The sequence below is a fragment of the Oncorhynchus clarkii genome, chromosome 24 (genome assembly GCF_045791955.1).
Source record: "Oncorhynchus clarkii lewisi isolate Uvic-CL-2024 chromosome 24, UVic_Ocla_1.0, whole genome shotgun sequence".
Classification (NCBI taxonomy): Eukaryota; Metazoa; Chordata; class Actinopteri; order Salmoniformes; family Salmonidae; genus Oncorhynchus; species Oncorhynchus clarkii.
In genome coordinates, this window is record NC_092170.1 from 27146309 (window position 1) to 27165487 (window position 19179).

The following is a 19179-nucleotide window of genomic DNA, read 5'->3' on the forward strand; positions in this document are numbered from 1 at the left end:
GCGGTAGTTGTAAAAGTAGCAGCGGCGGTAGTGTTAGTAGTAGTTTCAGCAGCGCCGGTAGTTTTCAGCGGCAGTAATTTTAGTAGTAGTAGCAGCGGCGGCGGTAGATTTAGTAGTAGTATGGGCGGCGGCGGTAGTTTTATTAGCAGCGGCGGTCATTTTAGTAGCAGCTGTCGCGGTAGTTTTAGTAATAGTAGTAGTATCAGAAGTGGCGGTAGTTTTAGTAGTAGTAGCTGCGGCGGTAGTTTTAGTAGCAGTGGCGGTAGTTTTAGTAATAGTAGTAGTATCAGAAGTGCCGGTAGTTTTAGTAGTAGTAGTAGCGGCAGCGGCGGTAGTTTTTGTTGTAGTAGTGGCAGCTGCGGTAGTAATAGTAGCTGCAAGCGGCGGCGGCGGTAGTTTTAGTAATAGTAGCTGCAAGCGGCGGCGCCGGTAGTTTTAGTAATAGCGGCGGCTGTAGATTTAGTAGTAGTAGCAGCAGCGGCAGATTTAGAAGTATGGGCAGCAGTGACGGTAGTTTTAGTAATAGTAGCTGCAGGCGGCGGCGGTAGTTTTAGTAGTAGCAGCAGCAGCTGCGGCGGTAGTTTTAGTAATAGCGGCGGTGGTAGATTTAGTAGTAGTAGCAGCAGCGGCGGAAGATTTAGTAGTCGTATGGGCGGCAGCGGCGGTAGTTTTAGTAATAGCGGTGGCGGTAGATTCAGTAGTAATAGTAGTTTTAGTAGCTGCGGTGGTAGTTATAGTAGTAGTATCAGAAGTGGCGGTAGTTTTAGTAGTTGTAGCTGCTGTAGATTTAGTAGTAGTTTTGGTAGCAGCAGTGGCGGTAGTTTTAGTAGTAGCGGTGGTAGTTTTAGTAGTAGCGGCTGTATTTTTAGTAATAGTAGCTGCAAGCGGCGGTAGTAACAGCGGCGGCGGTAGTTTTAGTAGCGGCGGCGGTAGTTTTAGTAGCGTCGGCGGTAGTTTTAGTAGCGGCGGCGGTAGTTTTAGTAGCGGCGGCAGTAGTTTTAGTAGTGGCAGCGGCAGTAGTTTTAGTAGTGGCAGCGGCATTCGTTTTAGTAATAGTAGCAGCGGCGGCGGTAATTTTAGTAGTAGCGGCGGTAGTTTTAGTAATAGTAGCAGCGGCGGCGGTAATTTTAGTAGTAGCGGTGCCGTTAGTTTTAGTAGCTGCGGCGGTAGTTTTAGTAGCGTCGGCGGTAGTTTTAGTAGCTGCGGCGGTAGTTTTAGTAATAGTAGCAGCGGCGGCGGTAATTTTAGTAGTAGCGGTGCCGGTAGTTTTAGTAGCTGCGGCGGTAGTTTTAGTAGCGTCGGCGGTAGTTTTAGTAGCTGCGGCGGTAGTTTTAGTAATAGTAGCAGCGGCGGCGGTAATTTTAGTAGTAGCGGTGCCGGTAGTTTTAGTAGCTGCGGCGGTAGTTTTAGTAGCTGCGGCGGTAGTTTTAGTAGCGTCGGCGGTAGTTTTAGTAGCTGCGGCGGTAGTTTTAGTAGCTGCGACGGTGGTAGTTTGAGTAGCTGCGACGGCGGTAGTTTGAGTAGCTGCGACGGCGGTAGTTTGAGTAGCTGCGACGGCGGTAGTTTGAGTAGCTGCGACGGCGGTAGTTTTAGTAGCTGCGACGGTGGTAGTTTGAGTAGCTGCGACGGCGGTAGTTTGAGTAGCTGCGACGGCGGTAGTTTGAGTAGCTGCGACGGCGGTAGTTTTAGTAGCTGCGACGGCGGTAGTTTGAGTAGCTGCGACGGCGGTAGTTTGAGTAGCTGCGACGGCGGTAGTTTGAGTAGCTGCGACGGCGGTAGTTTTAGTAGCTGCGACGGCGGTAGTTTCAGTAATTGCGGCAGCAGTAGTTTTAGTAATTGTGGCGGCGGCAGTAGTTTTAGTAGCGACAGCAGTTTCAGTAATTGCGGCGGCGGTAGTTTTCGTAGCAGTGGCGGTAGTAGTAGCAGTATTAGCAGTAGTAGCAGCGGTAGTAGCAGCAGCAGCAGTAGTAGTAGTAATAGCAGCAGTTTTAGCAGAAGCAGCGGTAGTAGCAGTAGCCCTTTTAGCAGTTGCAGCGGTAGTAGCAGTAGCCCTTTTAGCAGTAGCAGCCTTGGTGGTAGTAGTTTTAGCAGTTGTGGTGGTAGTAGCAGTAGCAGCCGTAGTTGTAGCCCTTTTAGCAGAAGTTGTGGTGGTGGTGGAAGAAGTAGCAGCCAGGACAGCACTTTCATAGACCCATGGCTGTTTTTAGATAACATGAGATGGATGACAAGATGAGCTAGAAAAGAAAATTCCATAGAGGACATGCTTGTGAATGAGTTGGCTGGAGTGTGCGTTTGCGCACAGATGTTTGTTTATTTATTTATTTCACCTTTATTTAACCAGGTAGGCAAGTTGAGAACAAGTTCTCATTTACAATTGCGACCTGGCCAAGATAAAGCAAAGCAGTTGAGAATCTGTGGTATGATTTAAAGATTGCTGTACACCAGCGGAACCCATCCAACTTGAAGGAGCTGGAGCAGTTTTGGCTTGAAGAATGGGCAAAAAACCCAGTGGCTAGATGTGCCAAGTTTTATAGAGACACCCCAAGAGACTTGCAGCTGTAATTGCTGCCCAAGGTGGCTCAATCAAATCAAATATTATTTGTCACATACAGTGCCTTGCGAAAGTATTCGGCCCCCTTGAACTTTGCGACCTTTTGCCACATTTCAGGCTTCAAACATAAAGATATAAAACTGTATTTTTTTGTGAAGAATCAACAACAAGTGGGACACAATCATGAAGTGGAACGACATTTATTGGATATTTCAAACTTTTTTAACAAATCAAAAACTGAAATATTGGGCGTGCAAAATTATTCAGCCCCTTTACTTTCAGTGCAGCAAACTCTCTCCAGAAGTTCAGTAAGGATCTATGAATGATCCAATGTTGACCTAAATGACTAATGATGATAAATACAATCCACCTGTGTGTAATCAAGTCTCCGTATAAATGCACCTGCACTGTGATAGTCTCAGAGGTCCGTTAAAAGCGCAGAGAGCATCATGAAGAACAAGGAACACACCAGGCAGGTCCGAGATACTGTTGTGAACAAGTTTAAAGCCGGATTTGGACACAAAAAGATTTCCCAAGCTATTAAACATCCTAAGGAGCACTGTGCAAGCGATAATATTGAAATGGAAGGAGTATCAGACCACTGCAAATCTACCAAGACCTGGCCGTCCCTCTAAACTTTCAGCTCATACAAGGAGAAGATTGATCAGAGATGCAGCCAAGAGGCCCATGATCACTCTGGATGAACTGCAGAGATCTACAGCTGAGGTGGGAGACTCTGTCCATAGGACAACAATCAGTCGTATATTGCACAAATCTGGCCTTTATGGAAGAGTGGCAAGAAGAAAGCCATTTCTTAAAGATATCCATAAAAAGTGTAGTTTAAAGTTTGCCACAAGCCACCTGGGAGACACACCAAACATGTGGAAGAAGGTGCTCTGGTCAGATGAAACCAAAATTGAACTTTTTGGCAACAATGCAAAACGTTATGTTTGGCGTAAAAGCAACACAGCTGAACACACCATCCCCACTGTCAAACATGGTGGTGGCAGCATCATGGTTTGGGCCTGCTTTTCTTCAGCAGGGACAGGGAAGATGGTTAAAATTGATGGGAAGATGGATGGAGCCAAATACAGGACCATTCTGGAAGAAAACCTGATGGAGTCTGCAAAAGACCTGAGACTGGGACGGAGATTTGTCTTCCAACAAGACAATGATCCAAAACATAAAGCAAAATCTACAATGGAATGGTTCAAAAATAAACATATCCAGGTGTTAGAATGGCCAAGTCAAAGTCCAGACCTGAATCCAATCGAGAATCTGTGGAAAGAACTGAAAACTGCTGTTCACAAATGCTCTCCATCCAACCTCACTGAGCTCGAGCTGTTTTGCAAGGAGGAATGGGAAAAAATGTCAGTCTCTCGATGTGCAAAACTGATAGAGACACCCCAAGCGACTTACAGCTGTAATCGCAGCAAAAGGTGGCGCTACAAAGTATTAACTTAAGGGGGCTGAATAATTTTGCACGCCCAATTCTTCAGTTTTTGATTTGTTAAAAAAGTTTGAAATATCCAATAAATGTCGTTCCACTTCATGATTGTGTCCCACTTGTTGTTGATTCTTCACAAAAAAATACAGTTTTATATCTTTGTTTGAAGCCTGAAATGTGGCAAAAGGTCGCAAAGTTCAAGGGGGCCGAATACTTTCGCAAGGCACTGTACACATGGTTAGCAGATGTTAATGTGAGTGTAGCGAAATGCTTGTCCTTCTAGTTCCGACTATGCAGTAATAACCAACGAATAATCTAACCTAACAATTTCACAACAACTACCTTATACACACAAGTGTAAAAGGATGAAGAATATGTACATAAAGATATATGAATAAGTGATGTTACGGAACAGCATAGGCAAGATGCAGTAGAGGGTATCGAGAACAGTAGTAATGTAGGGTATGTAAACATTATATTAAGGGGCATTGTTTTTAAAGTGGCTAGTGATACATTTTTTACATACATTTTTTCATTATTAAAGTGGTTGGAGTTGAGTCAGTATGTTGGCAGCAGCCACTCAATGTTAGTGGTGGCTGTTTAACAGTCTGATGGCCTTGAGATAGAAAGTGTTTTTCAGTCTCTCGGTCCCTGCTTTGATGCACCTGTACTGACCTCGCCTTCTGTATGATAGCAGGGTGAACAAGCAGTGGCTCGGGTGGTTGTTGTCCTTGATGATCTTTATGGCCTTCCTGCGACATCGGGTGGTGTAGGTGTCCTAGAGTGCAGGTAGTTTGCGCCCGGTGATGCGTTGTGCAGACCTCACTACCCTCTGGAGAGCCTTACGGTTGTGGGCGGAGCAGTTGCCTTACCAGGCGGTGATACAGCCCGACAGGATGCTCTCGATTGTGCATCTGTAAAAGTTTGAGTGCTTTTGGTGACCAGCCAAATTTCTTGAGCCTCCTGAGGTTGAAGAGGCGCTGCTGCGCCTTCTTCACCATGCTGTCTGTGTGGGTGGACCAATTCAGTTTGTCCGTGATGTATACGCTGAGGAACTTAAAACTTACTACCCTCTCCACTACTGTCTCGTCAATGTGGATAGGGGGGTGCTCCCTCTGCTGTTTCCTGAAGTCTACAATCATCTCCTTTGTTTTGTTGAGTGTGAGGTTATTTTCCTGACACCACACACCTCTCTGTAGGCCGTCTCATCGTTGTTGGTAATCAAGCCTACCACTGTACTGTCGTCTGCAAACTTGATGATTGAGTTGGAGGCGTGCATGGCCACGCAGTCGTGGGTGAACAGGGAGTACAGGAGAGGGCTCAGAACGCACCCTTGTGGGGTACCAGTGTTGAGGATCAGCGGGGTGGAGATGTTGTTACCTACCCTCACCACTTGGGGGCGGCCCATCAGGAAGTCCAGTTACACAGGGCGGGGTCGAGACCCAGGGTCTCGAGCTTGATGACGAGTTTGGAGGGTATTATGGTGTTAAATGCTGAGCTGTAGTCGATGAACAGCATTCTCACATAGGTATTCCTCTTGTCCAGATGGGTTAGGGCAGTGTGCAGTGTGGTTGCAATTGCGTTGTCTGTGGACCTATTGGGGCAGTAAGCAAATTGGAGTGGGTCTAGGGTGTCAGGTAGGGTGGAGGTGATATGGTCCTTGACTAGTCTCTCAAATCACTTCATGATGACGGAAGTGAGTGCTCAGTAGTCGTTTAGCTCAGTTACCTTAGCTTTCTTGGGAACAGGAACACTGGTGGCCCTCTTGAAGCATGTGGGAACAGCAAACTGGGATAAGGATTGATTGAATATGTTTGTCAACACACCAGCCAGCTGGTCTGCGCATGCTCTGAGGACGCGGCTGAGGATGCCGTCTGGGCCTGCAGCCTTGCGAGGGTTAACACTTTTAAATGTTTTACTCACATCGGCTGCAGTGAAGGAGAGTCCGTAGGTTTTGGTAGCGGGCCGTGTCAGTGGCACTGTATTGTCCTCAAAGCGAGCAATGAAGTTGTTTAGTCTGTCTGGGAGCAAGACATCCTGGTCCGTGACGGGGACGGTTTTAATTTTGTAATCCGTGATTGACTGTAGACCCTGTCACATACCTTTTGTGTCTGAGCCGTTGAATTGCGACTACTTTGTCTCTATACTGACGCTTAGCTTGTTTGATTGCCTTGCGGAGGGAATAGCTACACTGTTTGTATTCGGTCATGTTTCCGGTCACCTTGCCCTGGTTAAAAACAATGGTTCGCGCGAATTCTGCCATCAATCCACCGTGTCTGGTTTGGGAATGTTTTAATAGTTGCTGTGGGTACGACATCGCCGATGCACTTGCTAATAAACTCGCTCACCGAATCAGCGTATTTGTCAATGTTGTTTGACGCAATGCGGAACATATCCCAATCCATGTGATCGAAGCAATCTTGATGCGTCTAATCAGATTGTTCCGACCAGCGTTGAACAGACCTGAGTGCGGGAGCTTCCTGTTTTAGTCTCTGTCTATAGGCAGGGAACAACAAAATTGAGTCGTGGTCAGCTTTTCCGAAAGCTGGGGGAGGGCCTTATATGCGTTGCGGAAGTTAGAATAACAATGATCCAGGGTTTTACCAGCCCTGGTAGCACAATCGATATGCTGATAGAATTTAGGGAGTCTTGTTTTCAGATTAGCCTCGTTAAAATCCCCAGCTACAATGAATGCAGCCTCATGATATGTGGTGTCCAGTTTACATAGTCAAATAACGTTCGTTCAGGGCCATCTGTGTCTGCTTGGGGAGGAATATGTGCGGCTGTGATTATATTCGAAGAGAATTCTCTTGGTAGATTATGTGGTCGACTTTTGATTGTGAGGAATTCTAAGTCAGGTGAACAGAAGGACTTGAGTTCCTGTATGTTGTTATGATCACACCACGTCTCATTAATCATAAGGCATCTTCTTACCAGAAAGATGCTTGTTTCTGTCGGCGCGATGCGTGAAGAAACCAGGTGGCTGTACTGACTCCGATAGCGTGTCTCAAGTGAGCCATGTTTCCGTGAAGCAAAGAGCGTTAGTCTCTGATGTCCCTCTGGAATGCTACCCTTGCTCGGATTTCATCAACCTTGTTGTTAAGAGACTGGACATTGGTGAGTAGTATGCTAGGGAGTGGTGTGAGATGTGTCCGTCTCTGGAGCCTGACCAGAAGACCGCTTCGTCTGCCCCTTTTACACCGTCGTTGTTTTGATTCGCCGGCTGGGATCCGATCCATTGTCCTGGGTGGTGGGCAAAACAGAAGACCGCTTCGTCTGCCCCTTTTACACCGTCGTTGTTTTGATTCGCCGGCTGGGATCCGATCCATTGTCCTGGGTGGTGGGCAAAACAGAAGACCGCTTCGTCTGCCCCTTTTACACCGTCGTTGTTTTGATTCGCCGGCTGGCAAAACAGAGGATCCGCTTCAGGAAAGTCTTATTCCTGGTCGTAATGATGGTGAGTTACGTTGCTCTTATATCCAGTAGTTCCTCCCGACTGTATGTAATAAAACCTAAGTTTACCTGGGATACCAATTTAAGAATAACACGTAAAAAAGTTTTTTTACTGCATCGTTTCCTAGGAACGCGACACGAGGTGGCCATCTCTGTCGGCGCCGGAAATCTCTACAAAGTATTGACTTTGGGGGGGTGAATAGTTATGCACGCTCAAGTTCTTTTTTTTTTTTCTTTTTTTTCCTTATGTCTTGTTTGTGTCACAATAAAACATATTTTGCATCATCAAAGTGGTAGGCATGTTGTGTAAATCAAATGATACAAACCCCCCAAAAATCTATTTTAATTCCAGGTTGTAAGGCAACAAAATAGGAAAAATGCCAAGGGGGGTGAATAATTTCGCAATCCACTGTATGTACTGATGGACTGGGCTCTGGGCTGCACTGAGCTCATGGTGGAGATGACTAATGAAACCTAAACAGGGCCTGGGCCAGGCTCTGTACGTCTGCCTGACCAGAGACACAGGAGAGCTATGCACGCGTGTGCGCACACACACACATCTGAAAGGACAGAGGTCATTCTGGCACTTATTAAATATTTCAGTCACACTAAATGGTCACTAAAAACAATGAGGAATGATAGGTTACATGATGTTTTTGTCCGATTTAGTTGCTTGGGATGGAATCTGACAAAAGTGTTGCGATTCTTCTGTTGAATTTGACAAACAATTCCAAGTGTAGGTAATTTGTCGTTTTCCATGTCTTACAACCTGAGGTTAACTGAAAAGGAGGGGAAATGATTTGGCATTCAGCGAAGGCAAAGCATGCAACATGAAAGTAGCTGTGATGTAAAGCTTATGTTGTAAGAAATTCCACAAAATATCACGGGATATAAAAATCTGAGATTTTGAGAAATAAGATCATATCATATTGAAAAAACTGTACGGCAATGAATATACTATTTTATTAGTAGACCTGACTGTTTAACTCGTTCCTGTCCTAGCTTTGACGGGGTGCCATTTCTGATGCGAGACCGCACCTTGAGGAGGACTACAGACGTGGGGAAGGTGTTTCCAGCCAGACAGCTGGACGATGCCTCCTCCTTCAACTGGACAGACTTACACAGCCTCAACGCCGGCCAGTGGTTCCTCAAGGTACCACAATATTATTCACAACTCGCTAGGGAGGAATGGTACTGTCTGTCACACCCTCTCTGAGGAATGGTACGGTCTGTCACATCCTCTCTAGGGAGGAATGGTATGGTCTGTCACACCCTCTCTAGGGAGGAATGGTAGGGTCTGTCACAACCTCTCTAGGGAGTAATGGTATGGTCTGACACACCCTCTCTAGGGAGGAATGGTAATACTCTTATGCCATCTTTCGCTCTCTGAAGGTTTTTAATCATGCAGTAATCACACCACCCTTTCTTTCACTAGGCCTATATTTCTCCACCAAGCTTTGGGTCCATTTCATTGCCACTCGGCAAATAGGAAATCTGATAAATGTGGAGAAAGTGCCCAACTTTATAAATCAAGATTACTTCACTGGATTGAGTTCAAATAGAATTGACCCAAACCCTGATCTCATCTCTCATCATAAAGTGGTGTATTATTACGATTGCCATATAATCTTATAAATAGAGTAAATTGATCAGATTGACTGTGAGTACCTGTGTGCATTCTCCTCTAGGACGACCCCTTCTGGACGGTCCAGTCCATGGCTCAGAGGGAGGTGATGCTGGTGGGGAACCAGGGCGTGTGTAGTCTGGAGCAGCTGCTGAGGCTAGCCTCCCTCCATAACCAGACAGTGGTTTTCAGCCTGCGACGACCCCCGCACAGACACCCCTGCTACCACAGTTGGATCAACGATACCCTGGAAGTCATACGCCTGTCTGGGATTCCACAGCACCTGGTGAGACAGGCAACACTAGTGTACCCGACTCCGATAGGGGTCCTTCGTAGCTCAGTTGGTAGAGCAATGTAATGCCAGGGTAGTGGGTTTGAATCTCGGGATCACCCATACTTAAAATGTATGCACACATGATTGATTTAAGTCTCTTTGGATTAAAGCATCTGCTAAATGGCATATTATATAATATTATTATTATTATAGATAGTGGACAGAACCTTGTTAGGGCTCAGACACTGTCCCCCTGGGTTATCTAGGGAAATCAAGAGGAGGAAAACAGCACTCATAGTGGAGAGAGGGAACTGACTACTGTCAGCTTGAGGCTGACCTGAAGATTGCCTGTGACATCCATCACTGTCACCAATGTAATAATCATTACTCTGTCACCACTGATGTCACTAACTGCACATCTACATGTCCCATAAGTAATCTGAGCTGTTTGTGTGCGTGTGTCTGTCTGTTTGTCTGTGTGTGTGTCGGTGTGTGTGTGTGTGTGTGTGTGTGTGTGTGTGTGTGTTTGTGTGTGTGTGTTTGTGTGTGTGTGTGTGTGTGTGTTTGTGTGTGTGTGTGTGTGTGTGTGTCTGTGTCTGTGTGTCTGTCTGTCTCGGGCCGGTGTGTGTGTGTCTCGGGCCGGTGTGTGTGTGTGTGTGTCTTGGGCCGGTGTGTGTGTGTGTGTGTGTGTCTCGGGCCGGTGTGTGTGTGTGTGTGTGTGTCTCGGGCCGGTGTGTGTGTGTCTCGGGCCGGTGTGTGTGTGTGTCTCGGGCCGGTGTGTGCGTCTCGGGCCGGTGTGTGTGTGTGTGTGTGTGTCTCGGGCCGGTGTGTGCGTCTCGGGCCGGTGTGTGTGTCTTGGGCCGGTGTGTGTGTGTGTGTGTGTGTGTCTCGGCCGGTGTGTGTGTGTGCGTGTGTGTCTCGGCCGGTGTGCGTGCGTGTCTCGGCCGATGTGCGTGCGTGCGTGTCTCGGCCGATGTGCGTGCGTGCGTGTCTCGGCCGATGTGCGTGCGTGCGTGTCTCGGCCGGTGTGCGTGCGTGCGTGTCTCGGCCGGTGTGCGTGCGTGCGTGTCTCGGCCGGTGTGCGTGCGTGCGTGTCTCGGCCGGTGTGTGTGCGTGCGTGCCTGTCTCGGCCGGTGTGCGTGCGTGTCTCGGCCGGTGTGCGTGCGTCTCTCTCGGCCGGTGTGCGTCGGCCGGTGTGCGTGTGGGCCGGTGTGCGTGTGGGCCGGTCTGTGTGTGCGTCTCGGCCGGTCTGTGTGTGCGTCTCGGCCGGTCTGTGTGTGTGTGTGTGTGTGTGTGTGCGCGTCTCGGCCGGTCTGTGTGTGTGCGTCTCGGCCGGTCTGTGTGTGTGTGTGCGTCTCGGCCGGTGTGTGTGTGTGCGTCTCGGCCGGTCTGTGTGTGTGTGTGTGTGTGTGTGCGTGCGTCTCGGCCGGTCTGTGCGTGTGTCTCGGACGGTCTGTGCGTGTGTCTCGGCCGGTCTGTGCGTGTGTCTCGGCCGGTCTGTGCGTGTGTCTCGGCCGGTCTCTCTCTCTCTCTGTGTGTGTGTGTGTGTGTGTGTGTGTGTGTGTGTGCGCGCGCGTGCGTGCGTCTCGGCCGGTCTGTGCGTGCGTCTCGGCCGGTCTGTGCGTGCGTCTCGGCCGGTCTCTGTGTGTGTGCGTGCGTCTCGGCCGGTCTCTGTGTGTGTGCGTGCGTCTCGGCCGGTCTCTGTGTGTGTGCGCGTGCGTCTCGGCCGGTCTGAGCGTGCGTCTCGGCCGGTGTGTGCGTGCGTCTCGGCCGGTCTGTGCGTGCGTCTCGGCCGGTCTCTGTGTGTGTGCGTGCGTCTCGGCCGGTCTCTGTGTGTGTGCGTGCGTCTCGGCCGGTCTCTGTGTGTGTGCGTGCGTCTCGGCCGGTCTCTGTGTGTGTGCGCGTGCGTCTCGGCCGGTCTGAGCGTGCGTCTCGGCCGGTGTGTGCGTGCGTCTCGGCCGGTCTGTGTGCGTGCGTCTCGGCCGGTCTGTGTGCGTGCGTCTCGGCCGGTCTGTGTGCGTGCGTCTCGGCCGGTCTGTGTGCGTGCGTGTCTCGGCCGGTCTGTGTGTGTGTGTGTGTCTCGGCCGGTCTGTGTGTGTCTCGGCCGGTGTGTGTGTGTGTGTGTCTCGGCCGGTGTGTGTGTCTCGGCCGGTCTGTGTGTGTGTGTGTGTCTCGGCCGGTCTGTGTGTGTGTGTGTGTCTCGGCCGGTCTGTGTGTGTGTGTGTGTCTCGGCCGGTCTGTGTGTGTGTGTGTGTCTCGGCCGGTCTGTGTGTGTGTGTCTCGGCCGGTCTGTGTGTGTCTCGGCCGGTGTGTGTGTGTTTGTCTCGGCCGGTGTGTGTGTGTTTGTCTCGGCCGGTCTGTCTGTGTGTGTGTGTGTCTCGGCCGGTGTGTGTGTGTTTGTCTCGGCCGGTCTGTGTGTGTGTGTGTGTGTGTGTGTGTCGGCCGGTGTGTGTGTGTGTCTCGGCTGGTGTGTGTGTGTGTGTGTCTCGGGCCGGTTTGTGTGTGTGTCTCGGCCGGTGTGTGTGTGTGTGTGTGTCTCGGCCGGTGTGTGTGTGTGTGTGTGTCTCGGCCGGTGTGTGTGTGTGTGTGTGTCTCGGCCGGTCTGTGTGTGTGTCTCGGCCGGTCTGTGTGTGTGTCTCGGCCGGTCTGTGTGTGTGTGTGTCTCGGCCGGTCTGTGTGTGTGTCTCGGCCGGTCTGTGTGTGTCTCGGCCGGTCTGTGTGTGTGTCTCGGCCGGTGTGTGTTTGTCTCGGCCGGTCTGTGTGCGTGCGTGTCTCGGCCGGTCTGTGTGTGTGTGTGTGTCTCGGCCGGTCTGTGTGTGTCTCGGCCGGTGTGTGTGTGTGTGTGTGTGTCGTGGTGTGTGTGTGTGTGTGTGTCTCGGCCGGTTTGTGTGTGTGTGTGTCTCGGCCGGTTTGTGTGTGTGTGTGTCTCGGCCGGTGTGTGTGTGTGTCTCGGCCGGTGTGTGTGTGTGTGTGTCTCGGCCGGTGTGTGTGTGTTTGTCTCGGCCGGTCTGTGTGTGTGTGTGTGTGTCGGCCGGTGTGTGTGTGTGTGTCTCGGGCCGGTGTGTGTGTGTCTCGGCCGGTGTGTGTGTGTCTCGGCCGGTCTGTGTGTGTGTGTGTGTGTCTCGGCCGGTGTGTGTGTGTTTGTCTCGGCCGGTGTGTGTGTGTTTGTCTCGGCCGGTCTGCCTGTGTGTGTGTGTGTGTCTCGGCCGGTGTGTGTGTGTTTGTCTCGGCCGGTCTGTGTGTGTGTGTGTGTGTGTGTGTGTGTGTCGGCCGGTGTATGTGTGTGTCTCGGCTGGTGTGTGTGTGTGTGTGTCTCGGGCCGGTGTGTGTGTGTGTGTCTCGGCCGGTGTGTGTGTGTGTCTCGGCCGGTGTGTGTGTGTGTGTGTGTGTGTGTGTGTGTGTGTCGGCCGGTGTGTGTGTGTCTCGGCCGGTGTGTGTGTGTGTGTGTGTGTCTCGGCCGGTGTGTGTGTCTCGGCCGGTCTGTGTGTGTGTGTGTGTGTCTCGGCCGGTCTGTGTGTGTGTGTGTGTCTCGGCCGGTCTGTGTGTGTGTGTGTGTCTCGGCCGGTCTGTGTGTGTGTGTGTGTCTCGGCCGGTCTGTGTGTGTGTGTCTCGGCCGGTCTGTGTGTGTCTCGGCCGGTGTGTGTGTGTTTGTCTCGGCCGGTGTGTGTGTGTTTGTCTCGGCCGGTCTGTCTGTGTGTGTGTGTGTCTCGGCCGGTGTGTGTGTGTTTGTCTCGGCCGGTCTGTGTGTGTGTGTGTGTGTGTGTGTCGGCCGGTGTGTGTGTGTGTCTCGGCCGGTGTGTGTGTGTGTGTGTCTCGGGCCGGTTTGTGTGTGTGTCTCGGCCGGTCTGTGTGTGTGTGTGTGTGTCTCGGCCGGTGTGTGTGTGTGTGTGTCTCGGCCGGTCTGTGTGTGTGTCTCGGCCGGTCTGTGTGTGTGTCTCGGCCGGTCTGTGTGTGTGTGTGTGTGTCGGCCGGTCTGTGTGTGTGTCTCGGCCGGTCTGTGTGTGTCTCGGCCGGTCTGTGTGTGTGTGTGTGTGTCTCGGCCGGTGTGTGTGTGTTTGTCTCGGCCGGTGTGTGTGTGTGTTTGTCTCGGCCGGTGTGTGTGTGTTTGTCTCGGCCGGTCTGTGTGTGTGTGTGTGTGTGTGTCTCGGCCGGTGTGTGTGTGTGTGTGTCTCGGCCGGTTTGTGTGTGTGTGTGTCTCGGCCGGTGTGTGTGTGTGTCTCGGCCGGTGTGTGTGTGTGTGTGTCTCGGCCGGTGTGTGTGTGTGTTGTCTCGGCCGGTCTGTGTGTGTGTGTGTGTGTCGGCCGGTGTGTGTGTGTGTGTGTGTCTCGGGCCGGTGTGTGTGTGTCTCGGGCCGGTGTGTGTGTGTCTCGGCCGGTGTGTGTGTGTCTCGGCCGGTGTGTGTGTGTCTCGGCCGGTGTGTGTGTGTGTGTGTCTCGGCCGGTGTGTGTGTGTGTGTGTCTCGGCCGGTCTGTGTGTGTGTGTGTGTGTCTCGGCCGGTGTGTGTGTGTGTGTGTCTCGGCCGGTCTGTGTGTGTGTGTCTCGTGTGTGTGTGTGTGTGTGTGTGTCGGCCGGTGTGTGTGTGTGTCTCGGCCGGTGTGTGTGTGTGTGTGTCTCGGCCGGTGTGTGTGTGTGTGTCTCGGCCGGTGTGTGTGTGTGTCTCGGCCGGTGTGTGTGTGTGTGTGTGTGTGTGTCTCGGCCGGTGTGTGTGTGTCTCGGCCGGTCTGTGTGTGTGTGTCTCGGCCGGTGTGTGTGTGTGTGTGTGTGTGTGTGTGTGTCTCGGCCGGTGTGTGTGTGTGTGTGTCGTGTGTGTGTGTTTGTCTCGGCCGGTGTGTGTGTGTGTTTGTCTCGGCCGGTGTGTGTGTGTGTGTGTCGTGTGTGTGTGTTTCTCGGGCCGGTGTGTGTGTGTGTGTTTCTCGGGCCGGTGTGTGTGTGTGTGTGTCTCGGCCGGTGTGTGTGTGTGTGTGTCTCGGCCGGTGTGTGTGTGTCTCGGCCGGTGTGTGTGTGTTGTGTGTGTGTGTGTGTCTCGGCCGGTCTGTGTGTGTGTGTGTGTGTGTGTGTGTCGGCTGGTGTGTGTGTGTGTCTCTCGGCCGGTGTGTGTGTGTGTGTCTCGGCCGGTGTGTGTGTGTCTCGTGTGTGTGTCTCGGCCGGTCTGTGTGTGTGTGTCTCGGCCGGTCTGTGTGTGTGTGTCTCGGCCGGTGTGTGTGTGTGTGTCTCGGCCGGTCTGTGTGTGTGTGTGTCTCGGCCGGTCTGTGTGTGTCTCGGCCGGTGTGTGTGTGTGTGTGTGTGTGTCTCGGCCGGTCTGTGTGTGTCTCGGCCGGTGTGTGTGTGTCTCGGCCGGTCTGTGTGTGTGTGTGTGTGTGTGTGTCTCGGCCGGTGTGTGTGTGTGTCTCGGCCGGTGTGTGTGTGTGTTTGTCTCGGCCGGTCTGTGTGTGTGTGTGTGTGTGTCTCGGCTGGTGTGTGTGTGTGTGTGTGTCTCGGGCCGGTGTGTGTGTGTCTCGGCCGGTGTGTGTGTGTGTGTGTGTGTGTCTCGGCCAGTGTGTGTGTGTCTCGGCCGGTGTATGTGTGTCTCGGCCGGTCTGTGTGTGTGTGTGTCTCGGCCGGTGTGTGTGTGTCTCGGCCGGTGTGTGTGTGTGTGTGTCTCGGCCGGTCTGTGTGTGTCTCGGCCGGTGTGTGTGTGCGTCTCGGCCGGTGTGTGTGTGTGTGTGTCTCGGCCGGTGTGTGTGTGTGTGTCTCGGCCGGTCTGTGTGTGTGTGTGTGTGTCTCGGCCGGTGTGTGTGTGTGTCTCGGCCGGTCTGTGTGTGTGTCTCGGCCGGTCTGTGTGTGTGTGTGTGTGTCTCGGCCGGTCTGTGTGTGTGTGTCTCGGCCGGTCTGTGTGTGTGTGTCTCGGCCGGTCTGTGTGTGTGTGTCTCGGCCGGTCTGTGTGTGTGTGTCTCGGCCGATCTGTGTGTGTGTGTCTCGGCCGGTCTGTGTGTGTGTGTCTCGGCCGGTGTGTGTGTGCGTGTGTCTCGGCCGGTGTGTGTGTGCGTGTGTATCGGCCGGTGTGTGTGTGCGTCTCGGCCGGTCTGTGTGTGTGTGTGTGTGTGTCTCGGCCGGTCTGTGTGTGTGTCTCGGCCGGTCTGTGTGTGTGTCTCGGCCGGTCTGTGTGTGTGTGTCTCGGCCGGTCTGTGTGTGTGTGTGTGTCTCGGCCGGTCTGTGTGTGTCTCGGCCGGTCTGTGTGTGTCTCGGCCGGTCTGTGTGTGTCTCGGCCGGTCTGTGTGTGTCTCGGCCGGTCTGTGTGTGTCTCGGCCGGTCTGTGTGTGTGTGTGTGTGTCTCGGCCGGTCTGTGTGTGTGTGTCTCGGCCGGTCTGTGTGTGTGTGTCTCGGCCGGTCTGTGTGTGTGTGTCTCGGCCGGTCTGTGTGTGTGTGTCTCGGCCGGTCTGTGTGTGTGTGTCTCGGCCGGTCTGTGTGTGTCTCGGCCGGTCTGTGTGTGTGTGTGTGTCTCCGCCGGTGTGTGCGTGTTTGTCTCGGCCGGTCTGTGTGTGTGTGTCTCGGCCGGTGTGTGTGTGTGTGTCTCGGCCGGTCTGTGTGTGTGTGTGTGTGTGTGTGTGTCGGCCGGTGTGTGTGTGTGTCTCGGCTGGTGTGTGTGTGTGTCTCGGCCGGTGTGTGTGTGTGTGTGTGTGTGTGTGTGTCTCGGCCGGTGTGTGTGTCTCGGCCGGTGTGTGTGTCTCGGCCGGTCTGTGTGTGCCTCGGTGTGTGTGTCTCGGTCTGTCTGTGTGTCTCGGCCGTTCTGTGTGTGTGTGTCTCGGCCGGTGTGTGTCTCGGCCGGTGTGTGTCTCGGCCGGTCTGTGTATGTGTGTCTCGGTCTGTGTATGTGTTTCTCGGTCTGTGTGTCTCGGTCTGTGTGTGTGTGTGTATGTGTGTCTCGGCCGGTCTGTGTGTGTGTCTCGGCTGGTCTGTGTATGTGTGTCTCGGTCTGTGTATGTGTTTCTCGGTCTGTGTGTCTCGGCCAGTGTGTGCGTGCGTGTGTCTCGGCCGGTCTGTGTATGTGTGTCTCGGTCTGTGTATGTGTTTCTCGGTCTGTGTGTCTCGGTCTGTGTGTGTGTGTGTATGTGTGTCTCGGCCGGTCTGTGTGTGTGTCTCGGCTGGTCTGTGTATGTGTGTCTCGGTCTGTGTATGTGTTTCTCGGTCTGTGTGTCTCGGTCTGTGTGTGTGTGTGTGTGTGTGTGTGTGTGTGTCTCGGCCGGTCTGTATGTGTGTCTCGGCCGGTCTGTATGTGTGTCTCGGCCGGTCTGTATGTGTGTCTCGGCCGGTCTGTATGTGTGTCTCGGCCGGTCTGTATGTGTGTCTAGGCCGGTCTGTGTGTGTCTCGGCCGGTGTGTGTGTGTCTCGGCCGGTCTGTGTGTGTGTGTGTGTGTCTCGGCCGGTCTGTGTGTGTGTGTATGTGTCTCGGCCGGTGTGTGTGTGTGTGTCTCGGCCGGTGTGTGTGTGTGTGTGTCTGTGTTGGCCGGTGTGTGTGTGTGTGTGTCGGCCGGTGTGTGTGTGTGTCTCGGTCTGTGTGTGTGTGTGTCGGCCGGTGTGTGTGTGTGTGTGTCTCGGCCGGTGTGTGTGTCTCGGCCGGTCTGTGTGTGTGTATCTCGGCCGGTCTGTGTGTGCCTCGGTCGGTCTGTCTGTGTGTGTGTCTCATGGTCTGTCTGTCTGTGTGTCTGTGTGCAGGTGATGTGGACCCCAGACTGGGACAGGGGGCAGGTAAGACAGGTGGCTCCAGGGCTTCAGCAGACATCAGTAGAGAAGCTGCCGCCTCAAGTCCTTCACCAGCAGGGAATCAGCAGCCTGCTGCTACGTTACAGCCAGGCCAGCCCCTATGACATCCGGTGGGTTAACAGGCACAGACACACATGCACTGTGTGTGCTTCTTCTGTATATATGTGTGTATGAAATATGAATGTGTCTGTCTGCACCCTCCAGAGAGTTCTCCAGGAGCAACGTGAGTGTGACTCTGTACACGGTCAACGAGCCCTGGCTGTTCTCTGTGCTCTGGTGCAGCGGGGTTTCCTCTGTCTCCTCTGAAGCCCCCAACATCCTCAGAAAGGTGCCTTACCCCATCTGGCTAATGGTAAGTCCCTCACAGCACCCCCTTAGCACTCATACCATTACCCCCACAGCACCCCCCTAGCACTCACACCATTACCCGTCACAGCACCCCCTAGCACTCACACCATTACCCCCCACAGCACCCCCCTAGCACTCACACCATTACCCCCACAGCACCCCCTTAGCACTCACACCATTACCCCCACAGCACCCTCTAGCACTCACACCATTACCCCCCACAGCACCCCCCTAGCACTCACACCATTACCCCCACAGCACCCCCTTAGCACTCACACCATTACCCCCACAGCACCCTCTAGCACTCACACCATTACCCCCCACAGCACCCCCCTAGCACTCACACCATTACCCCCACAGCACCCCCCTAGCACTAGGGCAGCAGGTAGTGGTTAGAGCGCTGGACTAGTAACCGAAAGGTTGCAAGATCGAGTCCCCGAGCTGACAAGGTAAAAATCTGGCCTTCTGCCCCTGAACAAGGCAGTTTACCCACTGGTCCTAGGCCATCATTGAAAATAAGAATTTGTTCTTAACTGACTTGCCTAGTTAAATAAAGGTAAAATAAAAAACACCATTACCCCCACAACACCTCCCTAGCAATCACACCATTACCCCCACAACACCCCCCCCTAGCACTCACACCATTACCCCCACAACACCCACCTAACATTCACACCATTACCCCCACTGCACCTCCCTAGCGCTCACTCCATTATCCCCACAGTACCCCCCCCTAGTACCCACACCATTACCCCCCTAGCACCCACACTGCCCCAGGCCCTCCTGGCCCCCCTCTCTGGGTTAGCAGACTGACTCGTAGCAGGGAACACAATGGGTGGTGCAGACTAGAATATAGAGCCCATCCTGGGTGAGGTTGACATGGAGTTCAGGCTAGCACTGCATATGTTACCCACCCTGTGTCTGTCTGTCCTGTCTGCTTGCCTGCTAGTCAATATGGCCACTATCTACACCCACAATGTCTGATAGTATGGGATCTAGGTCTATGTGGGACTTACATTATTCTGACTAGAGTATTATTTTGTTATTGTCCCATCTGTAACTTGGAGTACCTTTTGATTAACGAGTCCATTATGCATTACACACGAATTACTGTACCACAATATTATATGAATTTCAATATTACATCATTTTAGGAAGGCATTCTTTGTTCTAGGTTTGTTGCTACCTGGCTGTGAGTTGTTTTAGGAGACAGTGACACCTGGTGGTCTAATGCTGCCATGTTGTGTTTCAGAGTCCAGATGAATACTGTCTGATCTGGGTCGCTGCTGATCTCATCTCCTTCACTGTAGTTATAGGAATTTTTGTATTCCAAAAGTAAGTACTCCTTAAAAAATATATATATAATAAGTTGTAATATCCAATTGGTAGTTAGTCTTGTCTCATCGCTGCAACTCCCATGCGGACTCGGGAGAGGCGAGAGCCATGCGAGAGCCATGCGTCCTCCAAAACAGGACCCTGCCAAGCTGCACTGCTTCTTGACACACTGCTCGCTTAACCCAGAAGCCAGCCGCACCAAGATGTCGGAGGAAACACCATACAACTGGTGACCGAAGCCAGCGTGCATGCACCCGGCCGCCACAAGGAGTCCTAGAGCGCGATGGAACAAGGACATCCCAGCCGGCCAAATTGTGGCCAATTGTGTCCCGCCTCATGGGTCTCCCGGTCACGTCCGGCTGCGACACAGCCGGGATCGAAACCAGATCTGTAGTGACGCCTCCAGC

General features: G+C 52.7%; 1 protein-coding gene across 3 annotated transcripts in view; it reads left to right on the top strand.

Annotated features, from left to right (window-relative positions):
- Window positions 1-19179, top strand: part of LOC139382486 (glycerophosphodiester phosphodiesterase domain-containing protein 5-like) — a 111693-nt gene that overhangs the window by 84263 nt on the left and 8251 nt on the right. For all 3 annotated transcript variants that reach the window (XR_011628645.1, XR_011628646.1, XM_071126563.1), the window contains exons 10-14: window positions 8454-8604; window positions 9140-9361; window positions 17042-17199; window positions 17294-17441; window positions 18690-18772. Coding sequence is in view for 1 of the 3 variants with exons in the window: in XM_071126563.1 (XP_070982664.1) it covers window positions 8454-8604; window positions 9140-9361; window positions 17042-17199; window positions 17294-17441; window positions 18690-18772 (762 nt within the window). In the remaining 2 variants the exon portion in view is untranslated. The remainder of the gene's footprint in view (window positions 1-8453; window positions 8605-9139; window positions 9362-17041; window positions 17200-17293; window positions 17442-18689; window positions 18773-19179) is intronic.